Here is a 26,264-nt window from a genome sequence, read left to right on the forward strand (position 1 = left end):
GGGCGACGTCCGCTATGCCCAACGACGCCCACAACCTGGTGCGCAACCAAGACGATGCACGTTGTTCTTTACTTCAAGACCATAGATAAGGCAGCGGACCTGTTGAGAGGATCTCAAGAGGAGGTACGCTGGCGCAAGGACCGCCATGTCCTCGGACCTAGCTCTCGAACCTCAGACTGTCGGGCGCCACGCAATAAAAACGAATCAAATTATGGAGGTACATGCATTTCGGCCTCCGGAATGCCTCCGGAAAGCAAACGCTTTTCATTGGCTATAAATCAAGCAATTTTTAGCGCCATGGACCTGCTCCATTGCCATTGGCTTTTCCATTTTTTCAACTTTGAAACCCCCTATTGTAATAGCAGTCCTGCAGAAGCCAACTGGGATGTCTTGGTGCGGGACGTTCTCTGGCCAGATTATTGCTTGAACACTCGCATCGTTTGATTGGCTAAAAATTATTGTGGCAAGTTGCGACCGTTTAAGCCGTGCAGGTTTAACCTGCGTTAAACGCAAAACGAGTGGCAGTGGTCATGACCCATGTTGTGGCGCACTGGCCATTTCCCTGACAAGAGCTTTCAACCCAAGACACCTTGACCAACTACGGTACGAGGCGACCATTCATGCATACATGCTCCAGAGGAAGAAGCCCAAAATATAGCTCGACGTTCCGACCAGTGTTCCGACGGTGCTCCTGGTCTTGGTTGGGACCATCTGCCTCTGTGGACGCCGCCATCGTGCCATTGCCGTCCGCGCCAGCAGGTCGGACCGCGTAACAGACAACCAGCAACAACCATTCCTGCAGCCTCTCAAACAGCACTTGGGATCCCGAGTAGCCACGTACAGATCTTGACGCGGCCACAGGACAGCCCAGAGAAAGGCGTGGACCTGCTGGTTCTATCGTACCGTGCTTCTGCTAGAAGCCACCACCATCAACCATGCATGAGCCGCGAGTAACCGGCCTGCTGGCGTGCGCAGACATCCACTCGTATCTGGGTCGCAGCCGCCGTCGGACAAGGTGCATACAAACTTCAAGATCGATTTTCCGACGGCGGCGCTCGCGGCTTCTTGCCAGTTGGCCATTCTGCGATTTCGCTCATGGTCGCACTCGGTGTCTTCAAGCTTACGTCGTCGGCGATCATCTTTGGCCTCGCGCTCGGCGGCGGCCTCTTCCCTCTCTACTGCGTGCGGCCCAACAGTGCCGTCCACAGCATCCTCAACATGGCGGCCGGCGGCATCTTCCTCGCCGGCTCCTTTGTGCATTTGCTGCCGGACGCGCTCGAGAACGCGCCGCTCGCTGCCCTCGGATGTCCCTCGACCGCGACCGTGTGCTTTCCGTTTGCATGCTTCTTCTACGGCCTCGGCTTTGCACTCATCTTGCTCGTCGAGGGGGTGGCGCATGCGGCGAAGGACAGATTTCTGCCGCACTCGCCGGTCTCGGCGTCCGAACTGCTCCCGCTGCACGTCAAGACGCACACGGACCACGACGACGACGTGACGCACGCGCACAGCCACAACATCCTCGACACGCCCGACACGACGGCGGCCTCGCTCGCGATCTTTGTCGCCTTGTCCTTTCACTCGCTCATGGAGGGCATTGGCATCGGCGCGGCGCCCGAGTCGGCGTGGAACCTCCTCCTCGCGATCGTCGCGCACAAGTCGCTCGCGGCCATGGCGCTGACGCTGGAGCTGCAGCACCACAACGTGTCGGCTGCCAAGATCGTGCTGAGTCTCGCGATCTTTGGGGCCATGTCGCCAATCGGGATTGGCCTCGGGTATGTGCTCGCGGGGGCCAACCCGGCCGAGTCGCTCGCGAGCGGTATTTGCACGGCGCTGGCCGGCGGCACCTTTTTGTATGTGGGGGCGATGGAGGTCCTGCCCCAAGAACTCCGCAACAGAGAGCAGTTGGGCCTCAAGCTCACGGCTTTCTTTATCGCATTTGGGCTCTTTGCCGCGCTCGCGCTCTGGGTCTAGTGACGTTCGCTCGTATTTCAATTTTCTATTCCCCACACTTATTATCTAACACGTTGGCATCAATTATATCCTATCGTATATCTTTCGGTCTTGTCACTGTGTCGTTCGCTGGCTTGGTCTACAAGATACTGGTCCGACGTTCGCACATGAAAAGACTAGTTGGTTTCGTTGGCTAAAGCTAGGCTTCTTCGCCAACGACACGGAGGGGGCCGATGCTCGCAGTCTCGAAAGCGACCCTCGCTGTGGAGCTGGAGGCTTCTTGCGCCGTCATGTTAATGTCGCCCATGGTAGCCCATACGCAAGTATCGAGATGGATGCACGCTGTCTAGCCGTGGCCGTGGTGCGACCGGCGCTTCAACATGCGGAAGCTGATCGTGTTCTTATTTGCATCTAACGTGTACCTCGAGAGAAGCCCACGGCCCAATGCAACATAATGGCGACTCTCGATACCAAAAAGCAGACCTCCTAGCTTGATACCCTTTCGGAAAATCAGCAAATGAGGGTGGCCAAATGCAGCGTTGGACCATTTTTCTTCCAATGCGGGCCCTGCGCGAATGAACCATTGCCGTCGATGGGCGCAGGTGACAGCCCCCGACCAGGCCAAAGCAACGACGCAGCTCCACGAAGAGCTCCGGCGCCGCGCAAGATGATCTTCAGAGACTCTGTCAGCAACTTGCTGCCTCCGAGAGCGCTCCACAAGCCGTGGGGACCGCTCGTGCGGAAGCACACCTCGTACGTTTTTACGTCCAGCCGACGAGCGTCCCAGCGCCGATGCATTCCAATACTGGCGTCGGGAGTAGTGCCACTTTGCACAATCACCGGCCAGCTCCTACTGCGCCCAACCTACCCTCTTCAAAGTTGACAGGCAATCCGCGTACCCAGGCCTCGGCGCCGGTCATCTCTGCGACTTAGAGCGCCATGGAGTGCGACGTTGTGGTCAACCACTCGGTCTGGACCGACGAGCACCGGTACCGTCCGTGTGGGTCAAGAGAAAGCGACTGGATCGCCTGCAAGAGCACCTTTGATCTCGTCGACCAGCTCCAGCTTCAGTGCGACACGGTACGATGAACTCATACGAGAGCCCAAGCGGTACCGTGTGACGTGGAGCGAACGCATGCAGTGTGTCGTACAGCCTGAACACGGATCCCCAGCAGATGCAGCTCGCACGAAGGGATGCGATCAACCAGCGCTTGTCAAACAAGAGCAAAAATTGTCTGCGTCTGCTGCTGACTTGATGCGGTGTATCCTCCAAAACACCTTGGTGCGTCGACGTCTCTCCAGGGTCGAATACCGTGCGTCGGCTCGGTACATATATGGGTGCAAGGGAATGGTCATTGCAAGGTGGAGTGTTCAACACATAGCATTACTTATTCGCACTCTTGGCTTAAAACATCCAGCCGCGGACAAGCGCCTCCAAGATGGAGAGGATCTTGCTCTTCTTGTGGGGCTCCGTCGTGTTGCCCGTCGCGTTGGCGGCGACCGAGGCTGTAACGACCGGGACCGTCGTGGCATCAACGACCGTCGTGGCCGGGGCGGCCGTCGTCGCCACCGTCGTCGTCGCAGCGACCGTCGTCGTGGCACCGGCCACCGGCGCGAGCGTCGCCGTCGCGTTCGTCTTGGGCAGCGGCATCTTGGTGACGAGGTTGACGCGGCGCGTGAAGTTCATGTTGGCGAAGACGGGCTTGAGCGTGTTGTTGAGGAAGTACAGGCCGAAGTAGTTTTCGACTTCAGCCGTCGTGTTGTCGCCCTCGAGGTGGCGCCACGGCGTGTCGTACGACGTGTACCAGTAGTAGTCCCACTGCACGTCCTTGGCGAGGAAGTAAAAGTCGTTGAGCCACGTCGCCCCCGTCGACGGCGTCGCGATCGACGCGCCGTTGGACGTGCCGTTGGTCGCCCACCCCGTCTCGGAAATCAAGATCTTCTTCTTGTACTTTTGGGCCGAGAGCATGAGCGGGTACATGCGGTTGTACATCTTCTGCGCCGCCGTCTCGGCGACGGCGAGCTCCCAGAACGGGAACGAGTTGGCCGAGACGATGTCGACGGCCTTGACGAGCTGCGGGTACTGGATGTACGTGTCGGCAATGTCCGTGATCGTGATCGGAATGTACACGTCGGCGGCGTTCATGATGGAGCGGATCTCGTTCATGTCGGCGATGGCCGTCGAGACGTTGATGTCCTTGCGGTAGATGGCTTCGGACGCGACGTGGAGGCCGAGCGTCTGGTTGTTGACGTTGCCGTTCTTGAGCTGCTTGACGAGCGACGCCTTCTCCTCCGCGTAGACCGTGTTGTTGGGGCCGACCCAGAGACCGACCCAGATGCTCATGCCGGCGCGGCGCACGGCGGGGATGACGAGGTCGGCCGTGTTGCAGTCCGTCATCGAGTAGATGCGGATGCGGTCCGTGATCTTGCGGAGCTGCACCATGTCGCGGTCGATCTCGGTCGCGTTCTTGCAGCGCTTCTTGAGCGAGAAGTAGTCGGGGCCCTTGCGGGGCGTGTAGTTGATACCGTACAGCTTCTGGTCGAGGGCCTCGACGGCCGTCGCCGCGAAGAGCACCGCGAAGAGGAGGGCAACCGTGCGCATCTTGGAGCAAAAACAATTGTGAGTCGTTGGCGCCGCAGTCAGTACATATCATCCCACCGTATACATTGGCCCAACCAAACGAGGGGCCGCCAGCCATTGCGGGCTGATCGAACCGAGCGCCAGCTGCGCGACGCCACCCCAAGCAATTGACCTCGCGCCAATCAGAGCCCACCCGAGGTGCGACATGCCGTCGGATCGGTGGCGATGACTTGGTCGTCGTATGCCCGACGGCCGAACCAGCCACAGCGATGTGCACGGCGGGCGGTTGACACGGTTGCGACGGCGACGTTGGGAGCGCGTTCCGGGCCGGCGCTCGCCCGCCCCACGTGAGTTTGCCCTTTCACGACTTTGCACTTTGCTGACCGGGGCGCCGCTTGGGCGATTGGGCGCTCGGTGCTGCTCGAGGCGCCGCTACGAACGTAGCGACGACGGGCGGGGCGACGCCGCAGATATCACTCGACGTGCACTTTTTATTGGACGACAATGAAAGTTCCAAAGGTGATAGCAAGAATCCACCCCGCGGTGTCGGATTCCTTGCGCCGAGTCGCTGCAGCACGAAGCGAGGGCCGCCCAAGCTGCCGCAGTTTGTATGGGCCGCAGCAACAGCAGCGTGCGATACCTCCGACGCGCAGTCTCCAGACGACTTCTTCTCACATATACACGACTTCTACTGGTCGTCGGCCTCAACGAATCCGCGACCGAATCCTGAACAAGCCATTTTGCCCATCATCGATGAATCTCAGCGGCGTATGAGTACACAGTACTCATCGGGCAGTTGTTGGGGGTCGAGAAGAATGCATCTTCCGTCGCCGCGGACTGCCGCGGACAAGGTCCCTCATTTGGTTCTGCTTGTGGTTTCCTCACCTCGGAAGATTGGGCGGTCGTGGGACAGCCGGTTTGTTGACGAGCAGGAACGAACTCATCAGTGTCTCTGACTTTTGCCCGTCGGACCTTTCGCCTCGGCGGCAGTTCTTGGGTGCGCTGCCAGACGAGGTGCGCTGACGAGTCGGCCATTCGTATCTCTGTGTCAACATGGACCGCGTTGCCGTGTCTATGCACGGTCTTCATCATCATACCAGTGGACCTGAAACGGCCGCGAAACGCCTCCGACAGTAACCGCGCCGTCCCGTCTACCCCGGTACACGAGTCGGCGAGTCTCGAGGCTATCGAGGGCCACCACCTCAGTAGTCGTAGTGCACACTGCGTGAGAGCAGCTATCTCCAGCGAGGTTCCGATGGCCCGACTCTCATCCGCCGCGTACCATCCATAGTATCGATGCGCCTTCGTTGTAGGACGCGCCGATGGCATGTCCCTGCTAATAATACGAGCCAAGAACGATTCTCTGAGCGGACTCCATCCTGCGTGTGCGATGCTGCGGAGGTCGGCTCACTTCGCTCCGCATGCGCTTGACGTGTATCCGGAGGCGCAATCGCCGCGCTGATTGGCCAAAAAAGATGGAAATCCTGGCGCATCACGACTGGTTTGGACGATTGCGATGATGCGAACCGCTGCTGCTCGGCTCGTCACGTCCGTGGCGGCGACGGCCCGCCCAGCCTCCGCCGCTGCGGCCCGCACCTTGAGCAGCGCCGCCGCCGGCAACGCTCCGTGGTACCGCGTCGAGATCTCGGGCTTCCTCTCGACGCTCAGCGAGACAACGGCGAATGATGCCGACTATGCGCGGCTCGCCGCCCTCCCGCAGCGCGACGACGTCATGGCCTATGAAGTTCAAGTGCTCAGCGACTCGGTGCAGCACCTGGGCACGTACCTGCCAGCCTCGCGCAAGAAGCAGATCGAGACCCTTTGGGCCAAGACGCTCGGCGTGCTCGACACGATTGACGACGCCGCCGCCAAGGCAGACGCGTACACGGCCGCGTTCCAGGCGCTTGCCGTCGCCAACGCGCCGAGCAAGTACATGGAGCACCTCCTCAAGCGCATGCAAGGCGAGCACCTTACGGCGAACCCGACGATCCACATCGCGATGCTGCACGCCGCCCGCGACCGCAGCATCCTCCAGGTCCGTCCTTCCTCCCACCCGTCATACCCTCACTCCCGATGTTCAGGTGCTTCGCCGCGTCAAGGCCGCGCAGATGGGCGCGGTCCTCCTCGACGCCGAGGCCACGCCGCTGAGCCCGCGCGAGGTGCAGAACCTCCACTTCCGCGCGCACGCGTCGTTCGTCAAGTCGCTCTACGCCGAGTTTATGAGCTCGACGACCAAGACGTTTGCGCTCGAGTCGTACGCGGAGCTGCTCAAGGAGATTGCGGCGCTCTTGCCGCCACTCGACGACAAGCTCATGGAGCGCACCGTCCCGGACGAGTACATGGACAAGCTCGCGGCCGTCTCGGTGCGCGCGCTCGCGATGACGGGCCGCCACGCCGACGTGCTCACGCGGCTCGACGCACTCGAGGCGCAATACGCGGGGCGCAGCGCCAGCGTCCCGCAAGCCGTGTACCTCGCTGCCATCGAGGGTCTCTCGGCCGCGTACCACAACCTCACCATGGTCTCGGAGCGCCAGCTCCGCACGCGCAACCAGGTATATCTACATTGTCTCGACTCGAACGAAGTTGTCATTTGGTCTGTAGACCGAAGACGTGCAGGCGGCGCCGAGCGTGCGGCGGCTGCAAAAGGTCCAAGCGGCGCTCGAGGCCACGTTGTCGAGCAAGGTCGACAACATTGCGTCCGAGATGGCCGACCTGCCGTGGGCCGACGTCCAGGACCAAGTCGCCGACGCCGAGGCCGCCAAAGAATACATCCAGTACGCGCTTCGCACCTCACGAGTCTCGACTCGAATGCGTTCGTAGGTTTGTGCACCAGCGTGTGCGTGGCGCGAGCGTCCTCGAGAGCTTCCGCCTCCTGACGCAGGACGCGATGGCCGCTGGCGACGCGTTCGTCGGTGCTGTCGCCACCCGCTACGCCAAGAGCTACCCCGAGGCGTCGATCGCGCTCGAGACTGCGATCCTCAAACAGTACTTTGTTGCTGCCTCACGCTACGAGCGCCGGCTCAAGCGCAGTGGTCTCTTTGCCGACGCGCTCGTCGCACGCGTCTTCTCCACGCTCGACGCCATCGCTGGCCGCCAATCGACGGTGCCTGAAGCCGACGTCGTCGACGCGCTGCACTACGCCTTCCGCGCCCTCGCGTTGCTCTACCGCCTCCCCGAGGCCCGCCGTGTCTTGGAGATGAAGAGCGCGTGGTTCCCGTACCTGCAGCCGACCGTGGCCGAGTACGACGACCTCATCATGCTTTTGTGCGCGACCAAGACGACGCGCATCGCGGAGCCTCTGGCGCTGCTTCAGGACATGCACAACCGCGGGCTCAAGCCGACGCCGCTGACGCTGCACCGCTTCGTGACGTTCCGCATGCTCGCGCTCACCAAGGGCGACGACGAAGGTCACGTGGTCAACGAGAAGCAAGCGGCGCTCACCCGCCGCCTCCAGCGGTCGCTGGACGGTCATGACGACAGCGAGGGCGAGGACGACGACAGTGACGACGAAGACGACGACGAGGACGAGCCGGCCAAGCCGACATGGGATGACGTGAGCCTGAGCGACCAAGACAGCGTTGCGGACGTCATTACGTTTCTGCAAGACTGGCACAACATGACGGGCGTCGTGCCGTACGGCAAGACCGTGGTGCCGCTTCTCGAGTACTGCGCGGCCAAGCCGAGCCTCAAGTACGAGCTCTCGCGCTTCGTGCTCTGGCTGCAGACGCTTCCGCTCGATGCTGCGACCAAGACGCTTCTGCGTCCGCATGAGAAGACCACCAAGTAGACGCCCATACTATAGACCCCTCCTTCATAGAACCTTCTACATTGGGACTTGATTGAACTTTTTGCATCTAAGAACTCTGTTGGTGGTGCACGAGGAGAAAGGATCATCGACCGAGTCGACTCCCATCGAAGCCACCGTTTTTCCCCAATATCCAATATTGATATGCAGTGCAGTAGTCGACCACCAAGTCGTCAGGCGACATTAGAATCTGGTGGACGACGGTGTCGATCTTCGGGCTCTCTGGCGATGCCCTGCACAGTGGGACGCGCGCGTGTGACGAGGGTGCGGTGTTCGGTCGGCTTGCGCATGGCAGCCAGTCGAGGACCACGTAGGCACGTGACCCTCGTGGCAGCCGGTTTGCAACGCACTCCAGCCGCGCGCTCAAGCTGTGACGTGGAGTAAACGGCGCCTTCGATACGCAGCAAGAAAGCTGGCTTGTCGCGGGCCTCGGATTCCGTCGGCGCCTTGGCCCGGGCTCTCTTGGGCTTTGTATGCGGCGGGGACCTTGGCCGCGCGCCAAATCCGGCAGTGGGACACCCGCGTTGAAGCCGTGACAGCGACGGGTTCAACATCCGCCATACAAACAGCAAGACGTTTGTACCCAATGCATACCAGCACGTATGCTCGGTTGCACAAACACTTTTTTTATTCCAGCCGACGCCAGTCATTTGACAATGGCCCTCGAGCCGACCAAGTGCTCGTACGACGCCTGCGCGCGCTTCGCGAAGGAGAAGAACCTCTGCCTCACGCACCACCGGTGGATGCTGCAGTACCTCTCCAACGCCTACATGAAAGACCACGCGGCGCCGACGGTCCTCGACCCCAAGATCCAGCGCATGAACCCCAACCGCAAATGCAAGGCCGACCAGTGCTGGTCCTACGCGCGCACGGGCGGCTACTGCACCATGCACGGCGGCGGCCGCAAGTGCAAAGTACGCAACTGCCACACGGCATCGCAAACCGGCGGCTACTGCCGCACCCACGGCGGCGGCTCCAAATGCCGCGAGCCGCGCTGCGCCGACTTTGCGCGGCTCCGGGGCCTCTGCCTCCAGCACAACCTCGAGGCCGAGCGCGCCGGCCGCCTCCCGCCCGCGCCCGAGCTCGCCCAGACAGCGTAGCAAGCATAGCCCTAGAGTATTTAACAAGCGCAGGTAGAGCGGTCGATTCAAAGTGTTCCGCATGCGACAGGCGGTGACCAACGCAGATTGGCCAATGAGAAGCGCGCTCGGAACGTGGCAGCGTGAAAAAGCAGCATGTGTGAAAAACACGTGAAAATCGCGCATTAGCGGCTACTACTGCTACGTGATTGCGCAATGCGTCCTTCAAGGTACGACAAACTCAGAGCTAACTCAGAGGCGGCGACTTGCCGCCAATAGGAAGGAGAGTCGAAGGCACACGCCCACGGAGTAGCGAGGCGGCGATGTGTGGAGCGCGAGAAACTCGTCGCTAGTTGCACCCAAATCCACGTCAACTAAGACACGATAAGCGACAAAGCAGAACGGTTCTTCAGCTCGGCGGGACGTCTTGGGTGATACCGAGGGTACAAAGGTCGACGACGTGTGTGTTCGTTTGGCACCCAATGACGGCCCGCTAGCGATGAGTCCCAGTTGACAGTTGACCAGCGATCCTCGCCTGTGTACGTGTGAATGATACATGCGCGAGCTACAGACTGTAGCTCTATCCATGTCGACTCGACAATCGCTTCCCGGCGCAACGAAGCAATGACTACGCACGGGGCGTGTCCAAGAAGTGCAAGTGGTTTCCGCGCAAGTCCGAGCGAACTGGACGACCAAGATCCAGGCGCAGAGCAAGCGAGCTCAAGCCATGGCCAAACTGGTAGTGTTAATCGAATAACTACCTTGCCTCGCCCACCCCTGGCACGACGGCCACCAACACGGGTGGTGCCCCAAGTAGTGCGGTCTTGCTTGAGGATGGTAGACCTCCGAATGTGCTCGTGAGGCAGGCAGTTGCGTGGAGCGAGTGGTCTTGCTGCGGGATTGTGTGAAGCCCGTCGCTGCGCCGACCTCGGGTCACAAATCGTCCATTGCTCCTCGACGTTACGCGCTTGCGTTTTGGCGTTGTTGTTTTTGAAGGCGGCTACTATGGCGCGCTTGCACGACCAGTACTTGACTCGAATCGCTCGCCGCGACGAGCTTGTTTTGCGCGATACAAGCAGCTCCCCATCCCATCCGATTGGATCCCAATCCGGCGTTTTGATTGGACAACGCACTGCGCGGGGTAGGCCTTTCCATGGCCCCAAAGTACTTGCAGCAAGCTCTATACTCGCTTCTTGTCAACGGTGCAGCGCAAGTAGCGTCCATGCTTCGCTGTGCCACTTCTTCTAGACGCAAGAGACTCACAGTATGTGGAGCGACCGCACGAGGCGCCGAGCAGTGTCCCTACCGAGCGTGGTTGCCGGACGTGTAGAAGGCGTGCAGAGCGCTAGAAAATTGTGCTTGAGCGGCAACTGCAGACAGGCGTATCGTCCGACCTCGTGTCCACTCTGGCGCCAGAGAAGTGCCCGAGAGCCGGACGCTTGCATGATGATAACCTCTCTCTTTTGATGTTCCATGCGATATGTATACCATCACCGTCGTCTTCAACATCTCATTCGACGGCCATTGGATTTACGGTGCTAATGCGGCGTCTGCATCTGCGCATGGGTGCTGCGTCGAGACAGACATCCCCCACGCGACAGCAACGTCCGCTCAGACTCGGTGTACGTCGCATCGCTAGACACTCCTCGACGAGCCAAGGACACAGAGAATGAGCGAGGCGGTGCTAATAGCACAGTGTTGGAATCGTGGAATTGTAATACCGTGCAGGGGCTTTGTATGCGTGGGTGCATACAAAGAGTATGTTTATTTTTCTGTCGCGTGCATGGCCGTACAGTGTAAATTTACAGTGGATAGGCCATGACGAGAGAAATATTTCGAGCTCGTGTCGCGCCCAGGTGGCTCGTGACGCGCCAAGCACCCTCTGCGGGCAAGCGCCCTCGGATGCTGCGTCTACCCAGAGCGAGCTGCGCACAATGTCGCGAACTGCACCGAGTGTGCAGCACGCAGTCATGCACGCTGCCTATCACTGCGCTAACGTGAATGTAACAAGCGACACTGCCAAGTCTGTCGAGTACAAGTGCTAAATAAGAATCAAATTACAATAAAAACTAGGGTGCATCTAGGCGTGCACGGGGAAGAGCATGGGCGCGTCGTCGGGCTTGATGGCTTCACGCCCGCGGTTGTGCTGTAGGCAGAGGCCGCCGATGCGGGCAAACTGAGCGCAGTTGGCGACGCGGCAGCGCGAGCCGCCGCCGTGCAGCCGGCAGTAGCCGCCGGTTTGCGACGCGGTCGAGCAGTTTTCGAACCGGCACTTGCGGCCACCACCGTGGCGCGTGCAAAAGCCGCCGCTGCGCGCGTACGAGAGGCAGTGCTCGGTGCGGCACTTGCGGTTACGGTTCTTGAGCTTGAGCTTCGGGTCGGCGCCGAAGCGCGGCGAGCTCGTCATGGTCGCACTCGTGGTCGGCGACGAGACAGCGGCGGGCGGCGTCGGGTGGACCCACCGAAAGTGCGTGAGGCAGAGACCGCTCTGCTTGGCGAACCGGTCGCAGTGCTCGTAGTTGCAGTGGCACGGCGCCATCATCGTATCGAGGTGGTGGTGGTGGTTGGCGTGAAAATTAGAAATGGCAGTGGCGGGCGCAACCTTATCGCCATGTGGGTGGATAGTTTCGCGCCAGCTGGGCGTGTATGTTGGGGCCGCGTTCGCTTCTGTTCCAATCCTGCATTACACCTGCCGAGACAGAGACCAACTTGCGCGCGGATTTATTAATTCAATAATCTATATTTTATTTCAACGCACCGCACGGGGTGAACGGTGGGACCAACGCTTCCCATCTCGAGTCCACTTGCAACCTTGGTCGTGTCGGCTCAAAGCGCTGCGCGATATTCTCGCACGAGCTAGCTGACCACGAACGAGGCTTCGGCAGAGGCAGGATACAAGCACGGTATCCGATTCGGTGCTTTGCGCGCGTACGTGACGCGTATGCGTATTTATTTTATTTATCGAAATATTAAACGTTGTCGGGTGCAACAAATCGACGCACCGTCACCACCCGGTGGCGCTTACTTGTCGCCGCATACACGCCCCGTGGCCACTCGTTTTTTCGTATTTCACAGGAGCAGGATCGTAGATTGACAGACAAGTTTCGCAGACCCGGCCGCGCGGGGTTGTGCATCGCCGCCAGGCACGGGATCGGCGCGTTCGACTCTCGTCGCCACCAGCAACAGCGGCTTGCGATCGCGATGATAGCTGGTGCTCGTACACAGTGGGTACTGGTCGCCAGCGTTGGACATGGGGACTCATGGCGGCTCATTTTTCTGCTGCAGAGACGGCCGCGTGACGCGCCCACGAGACGCTAATTACCCACTTCCCGTCCCTCGCTACATACTGCAAGATGATGATTCAAAGGAGCGGCGGCAAGGAGCTTGGCGGTGCGTAGAAGGCGTGTGTCGCCAAACCCACGCACATAACATCTGGTCCTATCAGCGTCCACAGCCACATGATCACGGCCAACATAACCGTGGCGGTGCGTCCTTTGCCTCATCTCTAACGGGCGACCATGCGCAGCTCAACGCGCGCCTCTCAACGACGCAGCACGCGCGACCTCGCGTTTGAGTTTGAGCTTGACCGCGACGGCGTCATGCACTTCACCTTGCGCGTCCCGCCATAGTAAACATTGCGCACCTGGATCCGTAGCCAATCAGACATGACTATTGCTCGGTGATCACGGGCCAAAAAGAAGGGCCGGGCATCTGCTGCCGCGTACTCGACGCACTCCAAGGGTACACTGTATCTCTACCATGTACAAAGCTTCGACTGCTTCGACGAGAGCTCAGTAGTAGTGTGCTCTAGCTCGCCGTACCAAGGAGGCAGAGGCGTAGTGTAGATGCAGGGACCGTGCTGTGGTCGGTCGCGAGCGAGCACCCAATGTAGCATTCTGAAGTGATTAGTAGAGCTGCGGTGACGGTACCCTGTCGCCTTCTTCTTTTTGGCGTCTAACAATGTCGTATGGTGTCGAAACCTCTGAAAACGAATACCAACGCGCATACACGGATCTGCTGCTGTGCGTGTCGCGTGCGTAGCCGCTAAGAGCAACCGGCGACGTCACGAGCGCCCTTTCTGCCACAGTCTCGAGTAGAGGATGCGCCAAAATTCGTGTATCTCAAGTAGCCACGTCCACTCGAGAGTCGTACACGGCCTCAATGATTGGTCATGCGACCGCAGAAGCGTGGGCTGCGCAGCGACTCATCGCCGACGCTAGCGACAAACGTTGAAGTCGCTTGCCACTCGTCGCGGTTTGATTTCTATTTTTCTCTTTTCGGTTATTAATCACGCCACCAATCGTAGATTGGTTGTCGCCGTCTGATATGCACGGCACGCCTCCCGCCCTCATACACTGTAGCATAACAATACACTGTATTTGGAGCAGGCACGACCAAGTCGCGGATATTCTGGATAGTCGAAGCATTCGTGCGTGCTGCACGCTGCATCGACCAACTCAATGTAGCACTCTGGATGCTGGTGCACGAAAGAGAAGAACCAGGTTGAGCAACGAAGCCGAAGATTACTGTACCAGGACGGAGCCGCAAAGTATGCACGTATTTGTATGCACGCGCCCGTGCTGCGCACCACGACGTTCGATTGCAGTAGCCAGTTGACCGGACACGACGCCACCGGACGGTACGCTTCAATCCGCCAGCGACCAAAGGTGGTGCACGGCTGGTTCGTTCTCGTCGTGTCCGAACAACCTGCCCGAGTGCATGGCCTCTCGCCCGTTCGTGATTGTTCGGTGGCCTTCCTGGACCTTGCGATACGAGCTGCAATCATCGTAGACAAATCAAAACCAAACCGCAACTACGTTCTAGGAGGCTTATGCTGCCCGCTGCTGCGCGAGGAGCGTGTTCTTGAGCAGCATCGCGATCGTCATCGGTCCGACGCCACCGGGCACGGGCGTGATGGCGCCGACCACGTCCTTGGCCTCGTCATAGTCGACGTCGCCCACGAGCCGGTACCCCGCCTTCTTACTCGCGTCGTCGATCGCGTTGATGCCAACGTCAATGACGGTCGCGCCGGACTTGAGCCACGACCCCTTGACCATCTGCGCGCGGCCGCAGCACGCCACGACGATGTCCGCGTCGCGTACCGTCGCCTCGAGGTTTTCGCTCTTCGAGTGGCAGATCGTCACCGTCGCGTTGCGCCCGAGCAAAAGCAGCGACATGGGAATACCGACGATGCGCGACCGGCCAAGCACGACCGCCTTCTTGCCCTCGATCGGAACCGAGTAGCGGTCAAGGAGCTCGAGGCAGCCCGCCGGCGTGCAAGCGACGATGTACGGCAGCTTGGACTTGATCGCGAGGCTCGCGACGTTCATCGGGTGGAGGCCATCGACGTCCTTGGCCGGCACGATGCGGTTCAGGACGACCTCCTCGTTGAGGTGCGCCGGCAACGGGAGCTGCACGAGGATACCGTGCACGCTGCTATCGGCATTGAGCACGTCGATCTGCGCGAGAAGCACCTCGAAGGTCACGTCGACCGGCAGTGTGACGCTGACCGTGCGGATGCCCACCTTCTCGCACGCCTTCTTTTTCATGCGCACGTACGTGGCCGAGTCCTTGCGGTCGCCGACAAGGACAACGGCGAGGCCGGGTGCCACGTAGCCGGCGTTGGCAGCCGCGCTAGCCGCGACCTCTGCGCGGATCTCCTCAAGGATCGCGTCGCCGACCGCCTTGCCGTCAATCACCGTCGCCATCTTGTTGGTTTTTCGGAATATGAGAATGTGGTCCACGCGGCCAGGATATGCTTTCCGCATACGAGCGTTGTATCCGGCAATGAGATCTGAGACGTGCATTCTACATTTTACATGCAAAAAACATCTAAATACTAGTATGCGATTTATTAACCTTACGAAAATGTAAATAAAAAAGCAACTTCAAGCCTTCTTTCCACGCCTCAGACGTGGCACGCTGATGATGCATCCAACACATCACTGGCAACCATGATGATGCATCGCATGGTCAAATGGACGGCGGTGGAGCTCGCTTGCTGCCTGAATGGCTGCGGTGATGCGGCCGAGACGTTACGCATCCGAGGCCCACTCGTAGCGCAGACCGGGTGACCACCGAACCGACGTCCGACGTTGAAGCTCACCCCTTCGCGGAACGTTCGTTCAAGCCACGTTTGCGCATGGATCTCGTGTTGAGCTTATAGATACTTGTATACAAAACGACACAACATTCACTGGCGACGATCGCACTAGGGCTCCATCGTAGTCGGTGCCGGCGGGGCGCCGCGGGGGGTAAACATCGAGGACCCCACCGAGTCCATGGTCGGGCGCGTAAGAATCGATTGAAACTCGCGCGCGTCCGTGAACGAGTCGCCGTCGCGCGCGATGAAGAAGCCGTTGGTTGACTGCGCCGTCGACGCGCAGGCCGTGCCCGTCGAGCCGTGGACCGGCGAGAGGTAGTTGGGCGACCCGTTCGAGTAGCTCATTACGCTGCGCACTGACGTTGTTGTCGCAAAGAGCGTCGACATGCTCTCCGACTCTTCACCGTGTGTGATCGTGTCGAGGCGCAGACCTGGCCGCTGAAAGCCCGTGGGAAGAGCGTGCACGGACGACTCGCGGACGTCTGGCGTCTGGACACTGGACCGCCGCCGCCCCGGCATGTAGAAGAGCACGCCCGAGACGCGCGAGGTTTCCTGCGCCTCGTACGTCGGCAGCGGCGGGCTCGCGACATTCATCATCTCATCCGGCTTGGGTGTCTCGAGCGTCGACTGGCGGCGCCGGTGTAAAAGGAACGCCAGCACAATGAAAGCGCACCCGCCGACGCCAATGGCAACGCCCACGAGTATCGCCGTCGTCGTTGGCATACCGCCGCTGGACTCTGTCGCAGCTGTCGGCGCCGTGGGCGTAAGCACGCTGTTTTCAACGATCGTCTTGTGTGGTACTTGGATCGTCGTGGCGTTCGATGGCGGCGATGTCTTGGTCGCGTTGACTAAGGTCGCGATGAGCGTGTCGAGCAAGTTCGCGTCACTCGGAGACAGCGTTGACGGCGGCTCGGTCATGAGCTGGATACGCGCCGTTGCATTGATGCTGCCGTCCGTGCGGAGCATGGAACCGGTGTCACTGGCGGCAACGAGGGTGACGAGAAGCACCGCAAAGACCCATAGACACGACGGCATTATAAGGGCAATATGAAAAGTGAGCTGTGAGCTGCGACCAATACACTCACTTCATAGGGCACAGTGCAATATTTGTTGGCGTCTGGATGACGGTTCGATGCGCTGGATTCTTCGCTTCCATCACATGGCTGCGTGATGCGTGCATACGTCCATCTCGCGTCTCGTGGCGCCACGTCATGATAGCCAGTTGCCCATCGAAGCTTTCGAAGTCGTGCGAGCAGGAAATATTCAATTTGCAAACGCGACTCGGCTGATCCACCAACGCCGGATGGTGCGTGAAGGTCATCGCGACGATGGCTGTCGGTGCCGGAAGCAGTGCGGTTTTGCGGAAGTTGGCATATCGAAGCGAATCGAAGGGAACCGAACGAGTGCCATTGCCACTTGGTCCCAGCCGCCCGACATGCACCGATACGTACTTGTTGTATACCGCGTGTAGCTGCCGTGTACTGCGAATACAGGATTTAAACAACGACAGATCGTATTAATAGCGCAAAATCAGATACAAAGGTACAAATGAGCCGTTGTTCTCCTTTTGGCGTGTTTCGTTGGCGACTTTCACCGGGTTCGATTCTTCCCTTCGTGACTTATTTCACTGAGCCTCGACGATAATTTGGCTCGGATGATGGCTCGACATGCGCAATTGGCATTGAGTCAAAATGGGCTGATGTCCACCGGTAGACCACCAAAAATGCCGCTTGTCGAAACAGCAGGGGGAGTGGCGCCACAGACGAATAAGGGCTGTGCTGGATGCCATCTTACTTATCCAAGGCTTTAGGGGATGCATCATTCGTATCGGAAACCTGGCGCGACGCCTCATCATCGGCAGGGGTGACCCTTGTCAGCGGTTACAAGAAGAGCATCCTGAGACGAAGTTTACTTTTGATCTTGTTGTGTCTGGTTTGGTCAAGCCATGCCAGGCCTATGCAAGCGTGTATCGCTGGAGAGTTATGACTCCAGGAAGCGAGGAGTCTAGTCTGGGTAGCTTGTGTGCGTGGTGTAGATAGGATAGTGCTAGGTGCCATACACTGGGTGCCATATACGGATGATGTCCGGTAGCGACCCTATACGGTAGTGACCCATCATAGAGCCTCTTGACGATGGCTTCATCCGGCACAGCCTATCGTTCTATCCACAACGCTGGGCTCCATAGTCTCAGTTCACAATCTGACTTCGTGGCGTAACACAATACAATGCCTGCTTCCTGGGAGATGTATCTCCCCTCGCTGCGTTGTTTGCGTTGCACCGTGGAAGCCACCACAATCTCAAAGGCCCAAGGTCGGGCGGAAGGGCAGGCCAAAGCCATTTTGTTCGAGCTCCGACCACCCAGCCTCGGCCATCCGAGGCCATGGCAGGGTCCCCACTAGATCTTATCAGCGCAACTGCTTCGTCATCACAACCGTCGCTTATACAGCAATCGTCCATGCACAGACATGCTGCTATCATTTGAAGCCGAGAACAGTCCGAACTTCCCTGCGGCTTCTACAGTGTACTGGAAGCCAGCTCTGGAAGCCCTTGCTGGCAAGTGAAATGCAGAGTCTAATTTCCAGGCCATTCAAGGGTCTGATAGTATCGATCCCCCTCTGTGCAAAGTATGATAGCAACGTCGTGCGAATCCAGAATTTGGATTTACGACCAGAGAATATTGGCGCGCATCGGCGGAATCCAGCCAAAACAAAAGTGATTTTTGTGTTTCGTGGCAGGTTTGAGAGCTGTGAGCGGATGTACGAACCCAAGCTTATGTGCTATGCGAATATATCTTGGTGAAGGCCTGATATACACTGCCAAAGCTACTGAGTTCGAGTCACAATGTGCGAGGGAGCTGCTGTGGCGCCAGTCGTTCTCCTGCGTTGCACTGTCGCTTCGAAGTTCATTCGAGCGCCCGTCGCGTCTTCCTGTAATTTGAAGTTTTGCACTAGAAAATTACCGTGAAATATAATTTGACCAATAAGAACCCTGACTTTATAAGGGTTCTAGCCAATCCAGCTGGCGCATTTGCCAAATACGGGATTTTGTCTGAAAAGTGCGGGCTGTGAAAATTTGTTAATGAACTACGAACTTCGCCTGCCGTTAACACTGCGATGCCATTGGCTGGCGCCGTTGGATCGCAACTGGCACGATCATTCCGCAATTTCGTCCATTGACATGAACCGCGTCCTGGCCGCCGACGGCGCGTCCGCGCCGCTGACGATCGAGCGCGTCCTGCTCTGCACGCTGCTGCTCATCCTCTTCGTCGTCATCCTCGAGGCCGGCCTGCACAAGCTCACGCACGCCTGCAAGCGCCACCACAAGTACTACGAGATGCTCAACAAGACCACCGGCGGTACACAACACCAATGCATATAAGCACATCTCAGCGTGCCGCTGCGTAGAGCTCATGATTGTCGGTCTCATCTACGTGCTCGTAAAAGCCACAACGTACGTTGGCGCCATCCAGTCGTACGGCGTCGAGTACTACTCGATGGACGCGGCCGACATGCTCATCTTCTTCGTGGCGCTCTTCCTCGTTGCGCAGTCGCTCGTCATCTTTACGCGACTCCGGTCGTCCAACTCGAAGATGGATTCGCTCTCGATCACGACCGCGTCTGGTTTGCTGCACATGGCCAAGGAGACGGAGGACGTCATGGCGGCCGAGCGCGCGTGGTGGTGCCGGCGGCGCCGCGCCACCGGTCGCCTCCACCGGCTCTGCGAGCACAAGCTTCTCGAAGCGTTCTTCCGCGAGTCGTATGAGCTTCCGAGCGCGTTCTCGTTCGCCAAGTACATTCGCGAGATCCAGGACAGCCAGATTGTGGATCTGATCGAGATTGACTTTACCACCTGGACACTGCTCCTCGTGCTCATGGCGTCCTTCTTTGGCTGCACGGGCGAGCTCCAAGCGCACAGCGTGTACCGCAACCACTTCCATGTCGACTCGGACGAGTACATCGCCGCCGAAGAGCTTGAACACAAGCGGTTTGTGGTCTTTGGCGTCTTTGCGTCGACGTTGACGATCGCGATGACGCTCATGCTCTTGTACCTCCGCCGGCTCAACCACGCGCTCGTTCTGCACGCGCAGACCAAGGCGCTCGGCTTGTCCGCCGACCCCGAAGGCTACGCGACCTCGCGCAAGGCGACCCGCGAGTCGCTCCTCGAGGCCATTCGCGCTCTCTCGATCAGCGAGAGCAACCAGCCGCCCCTTACGTCCAACGAGGCCATCACCCAGATGCGCATCGTCTCGGAAAAGGTGCAGAAGGGCGTCAAGCACCGCCACGGCTTCCTGGCGCACAACCTGCTCGTGCAGCTCCTCTTGACGTGCTTCCGCTTCGTGACGTGCGCGCGTCACGCCAAGAGCGCCAACACGCTCCACGCCAAGAACGCCGACTTGCGCCTCCCGCTGCCCTTTTCGCGCAAAGCGGCGCAGTTTTTTCTGCATTTTTTCCTCATCGTCAACGGGTTGTACTATGGCATGCTCCTCACGTGCGTGGTCCCCGCGCTCCACGGAACCTCGCCGCTCATTTTGCTGCCGCTCGTGGCGCCCTTGCTTCTCAACACGTTTGTGCTGGCGCCGCGCCTCGTGCGCCACTTTGCGCTCCTCGACGGCGCGTGGCAGGTGGACCCGACCAAGCTCTCGCGGGTCATCGACCATCTGAGCGAAGTCGAGGAGCTCAAGGGCGCAATGGTCGAGCAGATCAACAAGTACCTCGCCGACACCAACCAAGACACGAACGACATCAAGGCCGCGCTCCTCAAGCTCGACGCGGACGACGGCGTGCGCGACGGCTACGTGGACATTGACGCCTTCCGGAGCACGCTCAACACGTTTGGCTTCAAGTTTTCGCGCCACAAGTTCCACACGCTCGTGCTTCTCGAGTACGAGACCCGCGGCCCGACCGTCAAGTACGAAGGCCTCTTGAACGCGCTCACGAAGCAGCCCGAGGTCACCGTGGTCTAGCTACCTCCTTGATATATTGCCACCTTGCTATACATGTCCTTATATACGAGTTGCCACCCGTCCCTGAGCGAAGTGCCATGGTGGGATCAAAAACCAAAACTGTGTACTTGGAAGAAGACCTATGGAAGATGTCGAAGCAAATGTCGAAATAACCCTTGGACAGTAAAATCTGTGCAAAGTTTAGTTAATAGCACCGTACTAAACCAACAGACAACTATTGTTTTGGAGACAAAGCAAAACAATGTTCGAACTCGTGCAATAACTAAACGAGACTACTGCAACACGGCGGGGCTCTCAATGCTGGTTGTGTCAATCGAGTCTCGGCGGTACAGCTGCGTGTACACCAAGTAGACGGACGCACCCTGAATAAAGGCGCCTACAAAGAGGAAGACGACGCAAGCGTACGCGCCGGCGCAGCTCGAGATGGTGCAGTACGTGAACGCCCGGCTCGCAATGAGCCAGATCGCGGCGAGGAAGAGGAGGAGCCCAAAGCCGCCGTCGATGGCGCCTTTTGTGCGCAGCTCGAGCAAGATGGTCTTCTGGCGCAGCACAAAGACGACGTAAAAGGCCGTGTAGAGCAGCAGCGTGTACGAGAGGAGGAAGGCAAAGTCACCGCTGGCGATGCCTGTCACCACCGTGCTCGTGGCAAAGGTCGTGAGCGCGCAGAGGCCCATGGCCCCGCGCAGGAGCAGCTCGAGGTGGTTCTTATTGCGCAGAACCGCGTCCATATTGTACTCGTAGTGCTCTGAGGAATGACCAGCCTGCCGACGACGACGACGATCGCCTGTCTGCCCCGGATCCGCAGTTCGAAGTGGGTGACAACCAAACTTCGAAGAAACAATATCGAGTTTCACGGTGACGACATGGAATGTAAGAGGAGGTACCCACTTTTGGCACGCGCAACTGGATCTCGGGGTAAAACTGGTTTGTCCCACAAGGCGTGGACAACGACCAGGCGACGGTGGAAGAGGAGCGGCATCGCTGAGCAAAGCGCCTGCAGGCCATGGGAACTCGTGAAGTATATATTCCCTTAGTGTACTAGAAGCCAACGGTACTGCAAGGTGCTTTTAGCGGGTACCGTAGAGAACCAACTTGGTCCCACCTCGTCGGGATCAGCTCTGTCGTTGACCTCGTGCGATCTGACTCTTCGCGCTCGTGCGTAACGCATTACCGTATAAAACCTCATTCGCCTCGAGCTATTCTCCTTCCCTTGTACAAGCATGGCAGCAGCTAGCACCGCGTGCGTCTCGCCCTTGATCATAGGGTCATGAGCATGCATCGGCGAGTTCTCTCGGGAGAGATCACGGTTTTCTTTTGGGACAAAATAGGGTGCAGGTAAAACCCTCTTTTGTCACGACCAACACTGGTGGCATCCCGAGCAAGCGGTTTGCGTTTTTGCGTCGGTCGACCAGCGTCGGCGTCGTCTTAGTTAGTTGCGTCGTAGTACTACGGTCCCGATCTTAGTTGGATGAGCGGGTCGACTAAACGAGCCGTGTGCACCTTCCACCTGCAGAACGCGTGCAGCAAGGGCTCGTCCTGCCGCTTCGAGCACTCGGCGCGGCCGCCATGCAAGTTCTTCCGCGACGGCAAGTGCTCCATGGGCGCTGCCTGCCGCTTCGCCCACAGCAGCGCCGGGTCCGAGCCGTCCATCGTCGCGTGCTCGCTGCCAATGGACCAGCGCACCGACAACAACTCTGCGCCCCATCCGTCGAGCGTCAAGTCGACGCACAATCAGTCGAGCATCCAGTCGCAGCCCAACCAGTCGAGCAGCGTCGTCTCGCAGCCCAAGTCGGACTCGAACCGGATCATGACGGGTCAAATCAATGGCCACGCGTTCGAGGTCGAGATCCTCGACCCTGCTAACGTCCCGAGCTTTGCGCGCCGCGACTACGACGAAGAGACCGACTACTCGTACGTCGAGCCCGACTCGATTGACGACGGCCCAACTGAGTACGACACGTTCGTCTCGGCGCGCAACCAGTTCCAGGAGCAGCTCGACGACCTCGCGCGCAAGATGGCCGCGCTCACGGACGACGGCGACGAGACCGACTCGAGCACCCTTCAGCATCGGCCGTCCTTCGAGCACTGCGACTACTCGGACATCCAGCCGGCCGCGCCGCCGTGCGTGCAACACACTCTAATAGGCGCGTTATGGCTTCTTCGTAGGAAGCAATGCAAGTTCCATCTGCAAGGCGCGTGCCGCTTTGGCGACGCCTGCATCTACTCGCACGCCCGCGGCCTCTCGTCGGACGAAGGACTGCTCATGGACAAGGTATGTCCCATGTCCTCCGCCTACTCATCTGTCGTTGCAGGAGCTGCATGCATCACAAGACGTCGAGTGCAACATCTGCATGGACCTTGTTCTCCGCGCCGGCGAGCGCTTTGGCCTGCTGCCCAACTGCTTCCACGCCTTTTGCCTCAAGTGCATTCGGGACAAGGACCGGGACGTGGTACTCTCGAGGAATCGAGTTCTCCGTCTTATGCGCGCTGTAGCTGCGGCAATGCCCCGTCTGCGCCGCCGACGCCCCGTTCATCGTTCCCTGCAACCGGTTCATCGCGGACCCGTCACGGAAACAACAAATCCTGGCCGACTACAAGGTTGCAACTCTATTTCACCCTGTGTTTACTTACGATGGCACAGGCCAACCTCGCGACGATCCCGTGTCGCCACTTCAACCTCGGCCGGTGCGCTCCTTTTCGCTGATGGACCCGAAAATTCACGACAAAATAGGGGCAAATGTCCGTTTGGGCATGGCTGCTTTTACGAACACCGGTTCCCGGACGGTAGGCTCGCGGTGCGCAGTGGCCTCGAGAAGCCGCCGCTCGGCCGACGCCTCCAGAGTGCATGATCCTTCACTAGCCAATCGTAAAACAAAAATACTCTTAACGGCGTGTGTTATGCCTCCATGCCGTGCTGCCGCCCGCCCTCGATGGCTTTGGTCCAGCGCTTGTGCCGCACGCCCGACCGCAGCTTCTTCCACGCCTTGGCGTCCTGCGCAAACTCGATGCGGAGCTGCGCGCGCTTGATCGACTCGGCCGAGGCGACGGCGGCCCACGCCTGGAAGGCCTCCCGCCGTCGGCGCCAGTCGTCCGTCGTCGCTCGCCAAATGCGAAACGCGTCGACGCGCCGGTGTCGAAGCGCCCGCATCTGAATGCTGCGGAACTGGACGCGCCGGAGGGTGTTGGTCATCCATTCGACAAAGTAATTGAGCAGCAGCGCGCGCGGCGACAGCAACGACGGCAGTGGCGGCGTCAGAACGACTGCTGGTACTGCCACGTCATCAAACTCCTCGCTCATATAGTACGCGGTGGTTTCCTCCGACGCCAAGGACGCCGGACATGTCGGCAACGGGATGACCAAAGCGACGGGGACGTCTTCGTCGGCGGCTTCGAGGGGCTGGAGATAGGATGCATCTGCCGACGTGGTGCGGTAGACGCGAAGAACCCACTTGGCAATGAACCGCCCGGCGGCCCGCGTGCGCAAGTGCTTGTCGATGGCTTCTTGGATGCACTGGACGACGACGCCACCCATGAGCTGCGCCGTGCGCTCACGGAGAAGCCGCATTTTCCGTTGCTTCTCGCGGTACTCGAGCCATTTTGACTGGATAGCGACGGCGGCTCGGTGGCGACGGCGCCAGCACCGCTTGCGTCGCCGCCAAAACGTAGCGAGGATACTGGCGGCTGTGTGGTGTCGTCTCTGGAGCTGACGGTGCAGATGGCACCGCCATGCGTGCTGGAGCGTCGTTGCTGCCGACTGCCGGTGCTGAAGGAGACACCAACGCCGGTGGTCGAGGCTGCGTCGACGGTGACGCGCCGACAGCGTTGACGGCGCTGCTTCCACCAACAGCATATCGAGGCGAGGTACGACGTTGACAACGAGGTCTCCAGGCGCAGGCGACTGCAGCGGCGCGTCGGGGGCGGCGGCGCATTCGAATTCGAGCAGACAGGTAGCCAGCGTTCCTGGCGCCAGCAGCGCATGCGATACGGACCGTCCTGCTCGCACTAACGGAGCTTGAGGCCTTGCGCGCACGTCGGCCATCGAGGCCAGTCGTTTTGACGGCTTTGCCCCTAATCGCGCCTTGGCACTCGGGCGTACGTGGTCCATCAACGGCGTTGGTGACCGTTCCGTAGCCGGCGGTGACGCCGGTGGACTCGCTGCTGGCTCGGGTAGGTCGATACTCGCTGCTGGCTCGGGTAGGTCGATACTCGTTGCTGCTGGAGCTGTGGCGGTCGTGGCTGGGGCCGTGCTGGTTGTTGCTGAAACCAAAATGGTTGCTGCCTTGGTCACAGAGTGCTTGGTTCGCACTGTTGATGCGAGGTGATGTTGCTTGGCTGGTTTCTTCACAGGCGACGTTGTCGTTCGTGCTACTTTCGGGGACTTGAGCGGCTCGAGTCTCTTTTTTCTTTTGCGTTTTGTGGTGGGAGATACAGACATTGTCGGCTCCGGACTCGGTTCCACGCGGTGCACCTCGGTTGTTGGCTCGTCGACAGTGACGTCGTCATCCAATGCCACGAGCGCCCGCAGCGTCTGGAGCCGCCCAGTGATGCTCCGGAGCACATCGTCGTCGTCTTCTGTCGGAATGATCTCGACGATATCCGCCGCAGACTCGAGAGGCTCCGGCGTCGGAGCTCTCAGAGCCGCCTTTGGGGTCGCTAGTACCGGCGTTGCCAGGGCCCATGACGGCTCAACGTCTCGTCTGTCATCTACAGTTTTCGCTTTCGGCTGCTCATTGCCCGTGGCTTCATCAAGCACACGCAGCTGCGTCTGAAGCTGCCCGGCGGCGGTCGTCACGTCGTTGCAGAGCTCAAAAATGCGCTGAAGCTCCGACATGGAGCTGCTCGTGTCCACGCGGCGGCGACGTCGAGCAGCCGACGGCGGCGAGGTCTTGGCTGGTTCCGCCTCGACCTTGGTCTCTGTGGAGGGCGGTGGTCGGTGCTTGGAACGCCTTGTGCGAAGCGTTGGCGCCTCGGCCTCGGCGCTCTCGCTGACGTTCCACTGCAGCGGCGCGACGGTGCGCATCGGCGTCAGCGCGTCGACCAGAATTTCTTCGCGCACAATGTGTACCATCGCACGGACTACCCGCGTCGCCAGCACCGGGTCGACGACGCTGGCATCCTCACCGAACCGGACGCGGCGCACGATGCAGGAGACCATGTCGTCCGAGAGCTCGTCGCTGCTCGCGAGGCGCCGAAGCTGCGGCGCGGTGAGGTTGAGCGACGTAAAGAACGGGTTGCTGCACAGACTCGAGAGCCCGAGAATGCTGTCGGCCAAAACGCTGTCCAAAAAGTCGGTATCGGACCGGACCTACGCGCAGTGTAAGTACAAAGTGCTCAAACTCAATGAAATAAATTGACCTTGAGAAGGTAGTTGGCGCCATGCCAGAGGTAGCGCCGACCGCTGTCGGTCGCGGCGCGCTGCCACGTGGCGATGGCCTCGACGACCGCGAGCGTGCACAGGCGCAGCAGCGGCAAGAAGGACAAGAGCAGCGCGGCGTCCACTGCGTGGTGCTGCACCGTCTCGAGAAGCTCCGAGATGCACTCTTCGCGCTGCAAGATGTGCTGCAGGATCGCGAGCTTGACGTGCGAGGTGCCTTGGTCGTCCGTCGGTGGCGTCGGTCGCGCCGCCTTGGCCGACGACGGCCGGACGCGCTTCGTTTTGAGAATCTGAGCCAGAGACCTTAGACAAGGTAGGCTGAAGATCATGGGTTGTCGCACCTTGGTACCGAGCTCCATCCTACGCGGGCGATGTTGGCATCGCGTATATTATGGCCGTCAATATGTAT

General features: G+C 59.5%; 11 protein-coding genes across 11 annotated transcripts; 5 read left to right on the top strand and 6 right to left on the bottom strand.

Moving 5' to 3' along the window:
• The first annotated feature begins 569 nt into the window (after nt 1-569).
• Nucleotides 570-2,067, top strand: SDRG_11288 (hypothetical protein). Its single transcript, XM_008617320.1, has 2 exons — nt 570-603; nt 659-2,067. Exon 2 carries the CDS (start codon nt 1,096-1,098, stop codon nt 1,969-1,971), a length of 876 nt encoding a protein of 291 aa, XP_008615542.1. The 5' UTR covers nt 570-603; nt 659-1,095; the 3' UTR covers nt 1,972-2,067.
• Nucleotides 2,068-3,171: 1,104 nt separating this feature from the next.
• Nucleotides 3,172-4,594, bottom strand: SDRG_11289 (hypothetical protein). Its single transcript, XM_008617321.1, has one exon. It carries the CDS (start codon nt 4,550-4,552, stop codon nt 3,356-3,358), a length of 1,197 nt encoding a protein of 398 aa, XP_008615543.1. The 5' UTR covers nt 4,553-4,594; the 3' UTR covers nt 3,172-3,355.
• Nucleotides 4,595-5,969: 1,375 nt separating this feature from the next.
• On the top strand, nt 5,970-8,464 carry SDRG_11290 (hypothetical protein). The gene is made up of 4 exons (XM_008617322.1): nt 5,970-6,566; nt 6,613-7,083; nt 7,133-7,305; nt 7,352-8,464. The coding sequence occupies exons 1-4, from the start codon at nt 6,048-6,050 to the stop codon at nt 8,316-8,318; spliced, it is 2,130 nt and encodes a 709-aa protein (XP_008615544.1). The 5' UTR covers nt 5,970-6,047; the 3' UTR covers nt 8,319-8,464.
• Nucleotides 8,465-8,941: 477 nt separating this feature from the next.
• SDRG_11291 (hypothetical protein) lies at nt 8,942-9,487 on the top strand. Its single transcript, XM_008617323.1, has one exon. The coding sequence runs from the start codon at nt 8,993-8,995 to the stop codon at nt 9,434-9,436; it is 444 nt and encodes a 147-aa protein (XP_008615545.1). The 5' UTR covers nt 8,942-8,992; the 3' UTR covers nt 9,437-9,487.
• Nucleotides 9,488-11,439: 1,952 nt separating this feature from the next.
• On the bottom strand, nt 11,440-12,081 carry SDRG_11292 (hypothetical protein). The gene has a single exon (XM_008617324.1). It carries the CDS (start codon nt 11,955-11,957, stop codon nt 11,496-11,498), a length of 462 nt encoding a protein of 153 aa, XP_008615546.1. The 5' UTR covers nt 11,958-12,081; the 3' UTR covers nt 11,440-11,495.
• A 2,123-nt stretch (nt 12,082-14,204) lies between these two features.
• On the bottom strand, nt 14,205-15,164 carry SDRG_11293 (hypothetical protein). The gene has a single exon (XM_008617325.1). It carries the CDS (start codon nt 15,121-15,123, stop codon nt 14,245-14,247), a length of 879 nt encoding a protein of 292 aa, XP_008615547.1. The 5' UTR covers nt 15,124-15,164; the 3' UTR covers nt 14,205-14,244.
• Nucleotides 15,165-15,626: 462 nt separating this feature from the next.
• SDRG_11294 (hypothetical protein) lies at nt 15,627-16,484 on the bottom strand (the record flags this gene model as incomplete). The annotated part of the gene is made up of 1 exon (XM_008617326.1): nt 15,627-16,484. The coding sequence occupies one exon, from the start codon at nt 16,482-16,484 to the stop codon at nt 15,627-15,629; it is 858 nt and encodes a 285-aa protein (XP_008615548.1).
• A 2,196-nt stretch (nt 16,485-18,680) lies between these two features.
• Nucleotides 18,681-20,767, top strand: SDRG_11295 (hypothetical protein). Its single transcript, XM_008617327.1, has 2 exons — nt 18,681-18,873; nt 18,923-20,767. Exons 1-2 carry the CDS (start codon nt 18,696-18,698, stop codon nt 20,479-20,481), a joined length of 1,737 nt encoding a protein of 578 aa, XP_008615549.1. The 5' UTR covers nt 18,681-18,695; the 3' UTR covers nt 20,482-20,767.
• On the bottom strand, nt 20,588-21,291 carry SDRG_11296 (hypothetical protein). The gene has a single exon (XM_008617328.1). It carries the CDS (start codon nt 21,207-21,209, stop codon nt 20,754-20,756), a length of 456 nt encoding a protein of 151 aa, XP_008615550.1. The 5' UTR covers nt 21,210-21,291; the 3' UTR covers nt 20,588-20,753.
• Nucleotides 21,292-21,789: 498 nt separating this feature from the next.
• Nucleotides 21,790-23,398, top strand: SDRG_11297 (hypothetical protein). Its single transcript, XM_008617329.1, has 6 exons — nt 21,790-22,602; nt 22,648-22,753; nt 22,794-22,931; nt 22,975-23,079; nt 23,123-23,166; nt 23,213-23,398. The coding sequence occupies exons 1-6, from the start codon at nt 21,950-21,952 to the stop codon at nt 23,328-23,330; spliced, it is 1,164 nt and encodes a 387-aa protein (XP_008615551.1). The 5' UTR covers nt 21,790-21,949; the 3' UTR covers nt 23,331-23,398.
• SDRG_11298 (hypothetical protein) lies at nt 23,362-26,214 on the bottom strand (the record flags this gene model as incomplete). The annotated part of the gene is made up of 6 exons (XM_008617330.1): nt 23,362-24,441; nt 24,485-24,636; nt 24,688-24,846; nt 24,915-25,786; nt 25,837-26,145; nt 26,197-26,214. 6 exons carry the CDS (start codon nt 26,212-26,214, stop codon nt 23,378-23,380), a joined length of 2,574 nt encoding a protein of 857 aa, XP_008615552.1. The 3' UTR covers nt 23,362-23,377.
• Between the last annotated feature and the right edge of the window lie 50 nt (nt 26,215-26,264).

Source organism: Saprolegnia diclina (assembly GCF_000281045.1).
Source record: "Saprolegnia diclina VS20 unplaced genomic scaffold supercont1.40, whole genome shotgun sequence".
Classification (NCBI taxonomy): domain Eukaryota; phylum Oomycota; class Saprolegniomycetes; order Saprolegniales; family Saprolegniaceae; genus Saprolegnia; species Saprolegnia diclina.

What these genes read in the sequence shown, in the direction of transcription:
- SDRG_11288 (XM_008617320.1), top strand. Translation starts at nt 1,096, where the DNA reads ATGGTCGCACTCGGTGTCTTCAAGCTTACGTCGTCGGCGATCATCTTT.
- SDRG_11289 (XM_008617321.1), bottom strand. Translation starts at nt 4,552, where the DNA reads ATGCGCACGGTTGCCCTCCTCTTCGCGGTGCTCTTCGCGGCGACGGCC.
- SDRG_11290 (XM_008617322.1), top strand. Translation starts at nt 6,048, where the DNA reads ATGATGCGAACCGCTGCTGCTCGGCTCGTCACGTCCGTGGCGGCGACG. An exon ending in GCGACCGCAGCATCCTCCAG is followed by an intron (nt 6,567 to 6,612) that starts GTCCGTCCTTCC and finishes CCCGATGTTCAG; the next exon opens with GTGCTTCGCCGCGTCAAGGC. An exon ending in GCCGCCAAAGAATACATCCA is followed by an intron (nt 7,306 to 7,351) that starts GTACGCGCTTCG and finishes ATGCGTTCGTAG; the next exon opens with GTTTGTGCACCAGCGTGTGC.
- SDRG_11291 (XM_008617323.1), top strand. Translation starts at nt 8,993, where the DNA reads ATGGCCCTCGAGCCGACCAAGTGCTCGTACGACGCCTGCGCGCGCTTC.
- SDRG_11292 (XM_008617324.1), bottom strand. Translation starts at nt 11,957, where the DNA reads ATGATGGCGCCGTGCCACTGCAACTACGAGCACTGCGACCGGTTCGCC.
- SDRG_11293 (XM_008617325.1), bottom strand. Translation starts at nt 15,123, where the DNA reads ATGGCGACGGTGATTGACGGCAAGGCGGTCGGCGACGCGATCCTTGAG.
- SDRG_11295 (XM_008617327.1), top strand. Translation starts at nt 18,696, where the DNA reads ATGAACCGCGTCCTGGCCGCCGACGGCGCGTCCGCGCCGCTGACGATC. An exon ending in GCTCAACAAGACCACCGGCG is followed by an intron (nt 18,874 to 18,922) that starts GTACACAACACC and finishes GCCGCTGCGTAG; the next exon opens with AGCTCATGATTGTCGGTCTC.
- SDRG_11296 (XM_008617328.1), bottom strand. Translation starts at nt 21,209, where the DNA reads ATGGACGCGGTTCTGCGCAATAAGAACCACCTCGAGCTGCTCCTGCGC.
- SDRG_11297 (XM_008617329.1), top strand. Translation starts at nt 21,950, where the DNA reads ATGAGCGGGTCGACTAAACGAGCCGTGTGCACCTTCCACCTGCAGAAC. An exon ending in AAATCCTGGCCGACTACAAG is followed by an intron (nt 23,080 to 23,122) that starts GTTGCAACTCTA and finishes ACGATGGCACAG; the next exon opens with GCCAACCTCGCGACGATCCC. An exon ending in CGCCACTTCAACCTCGGCCG is followed by an intron (nt 23,167 to 23,212) that starts GTGCGCTCCTTT and finishes ACGACAAAATAG; the next exon opens with GGGCAAATGTCCGTTTGGGC.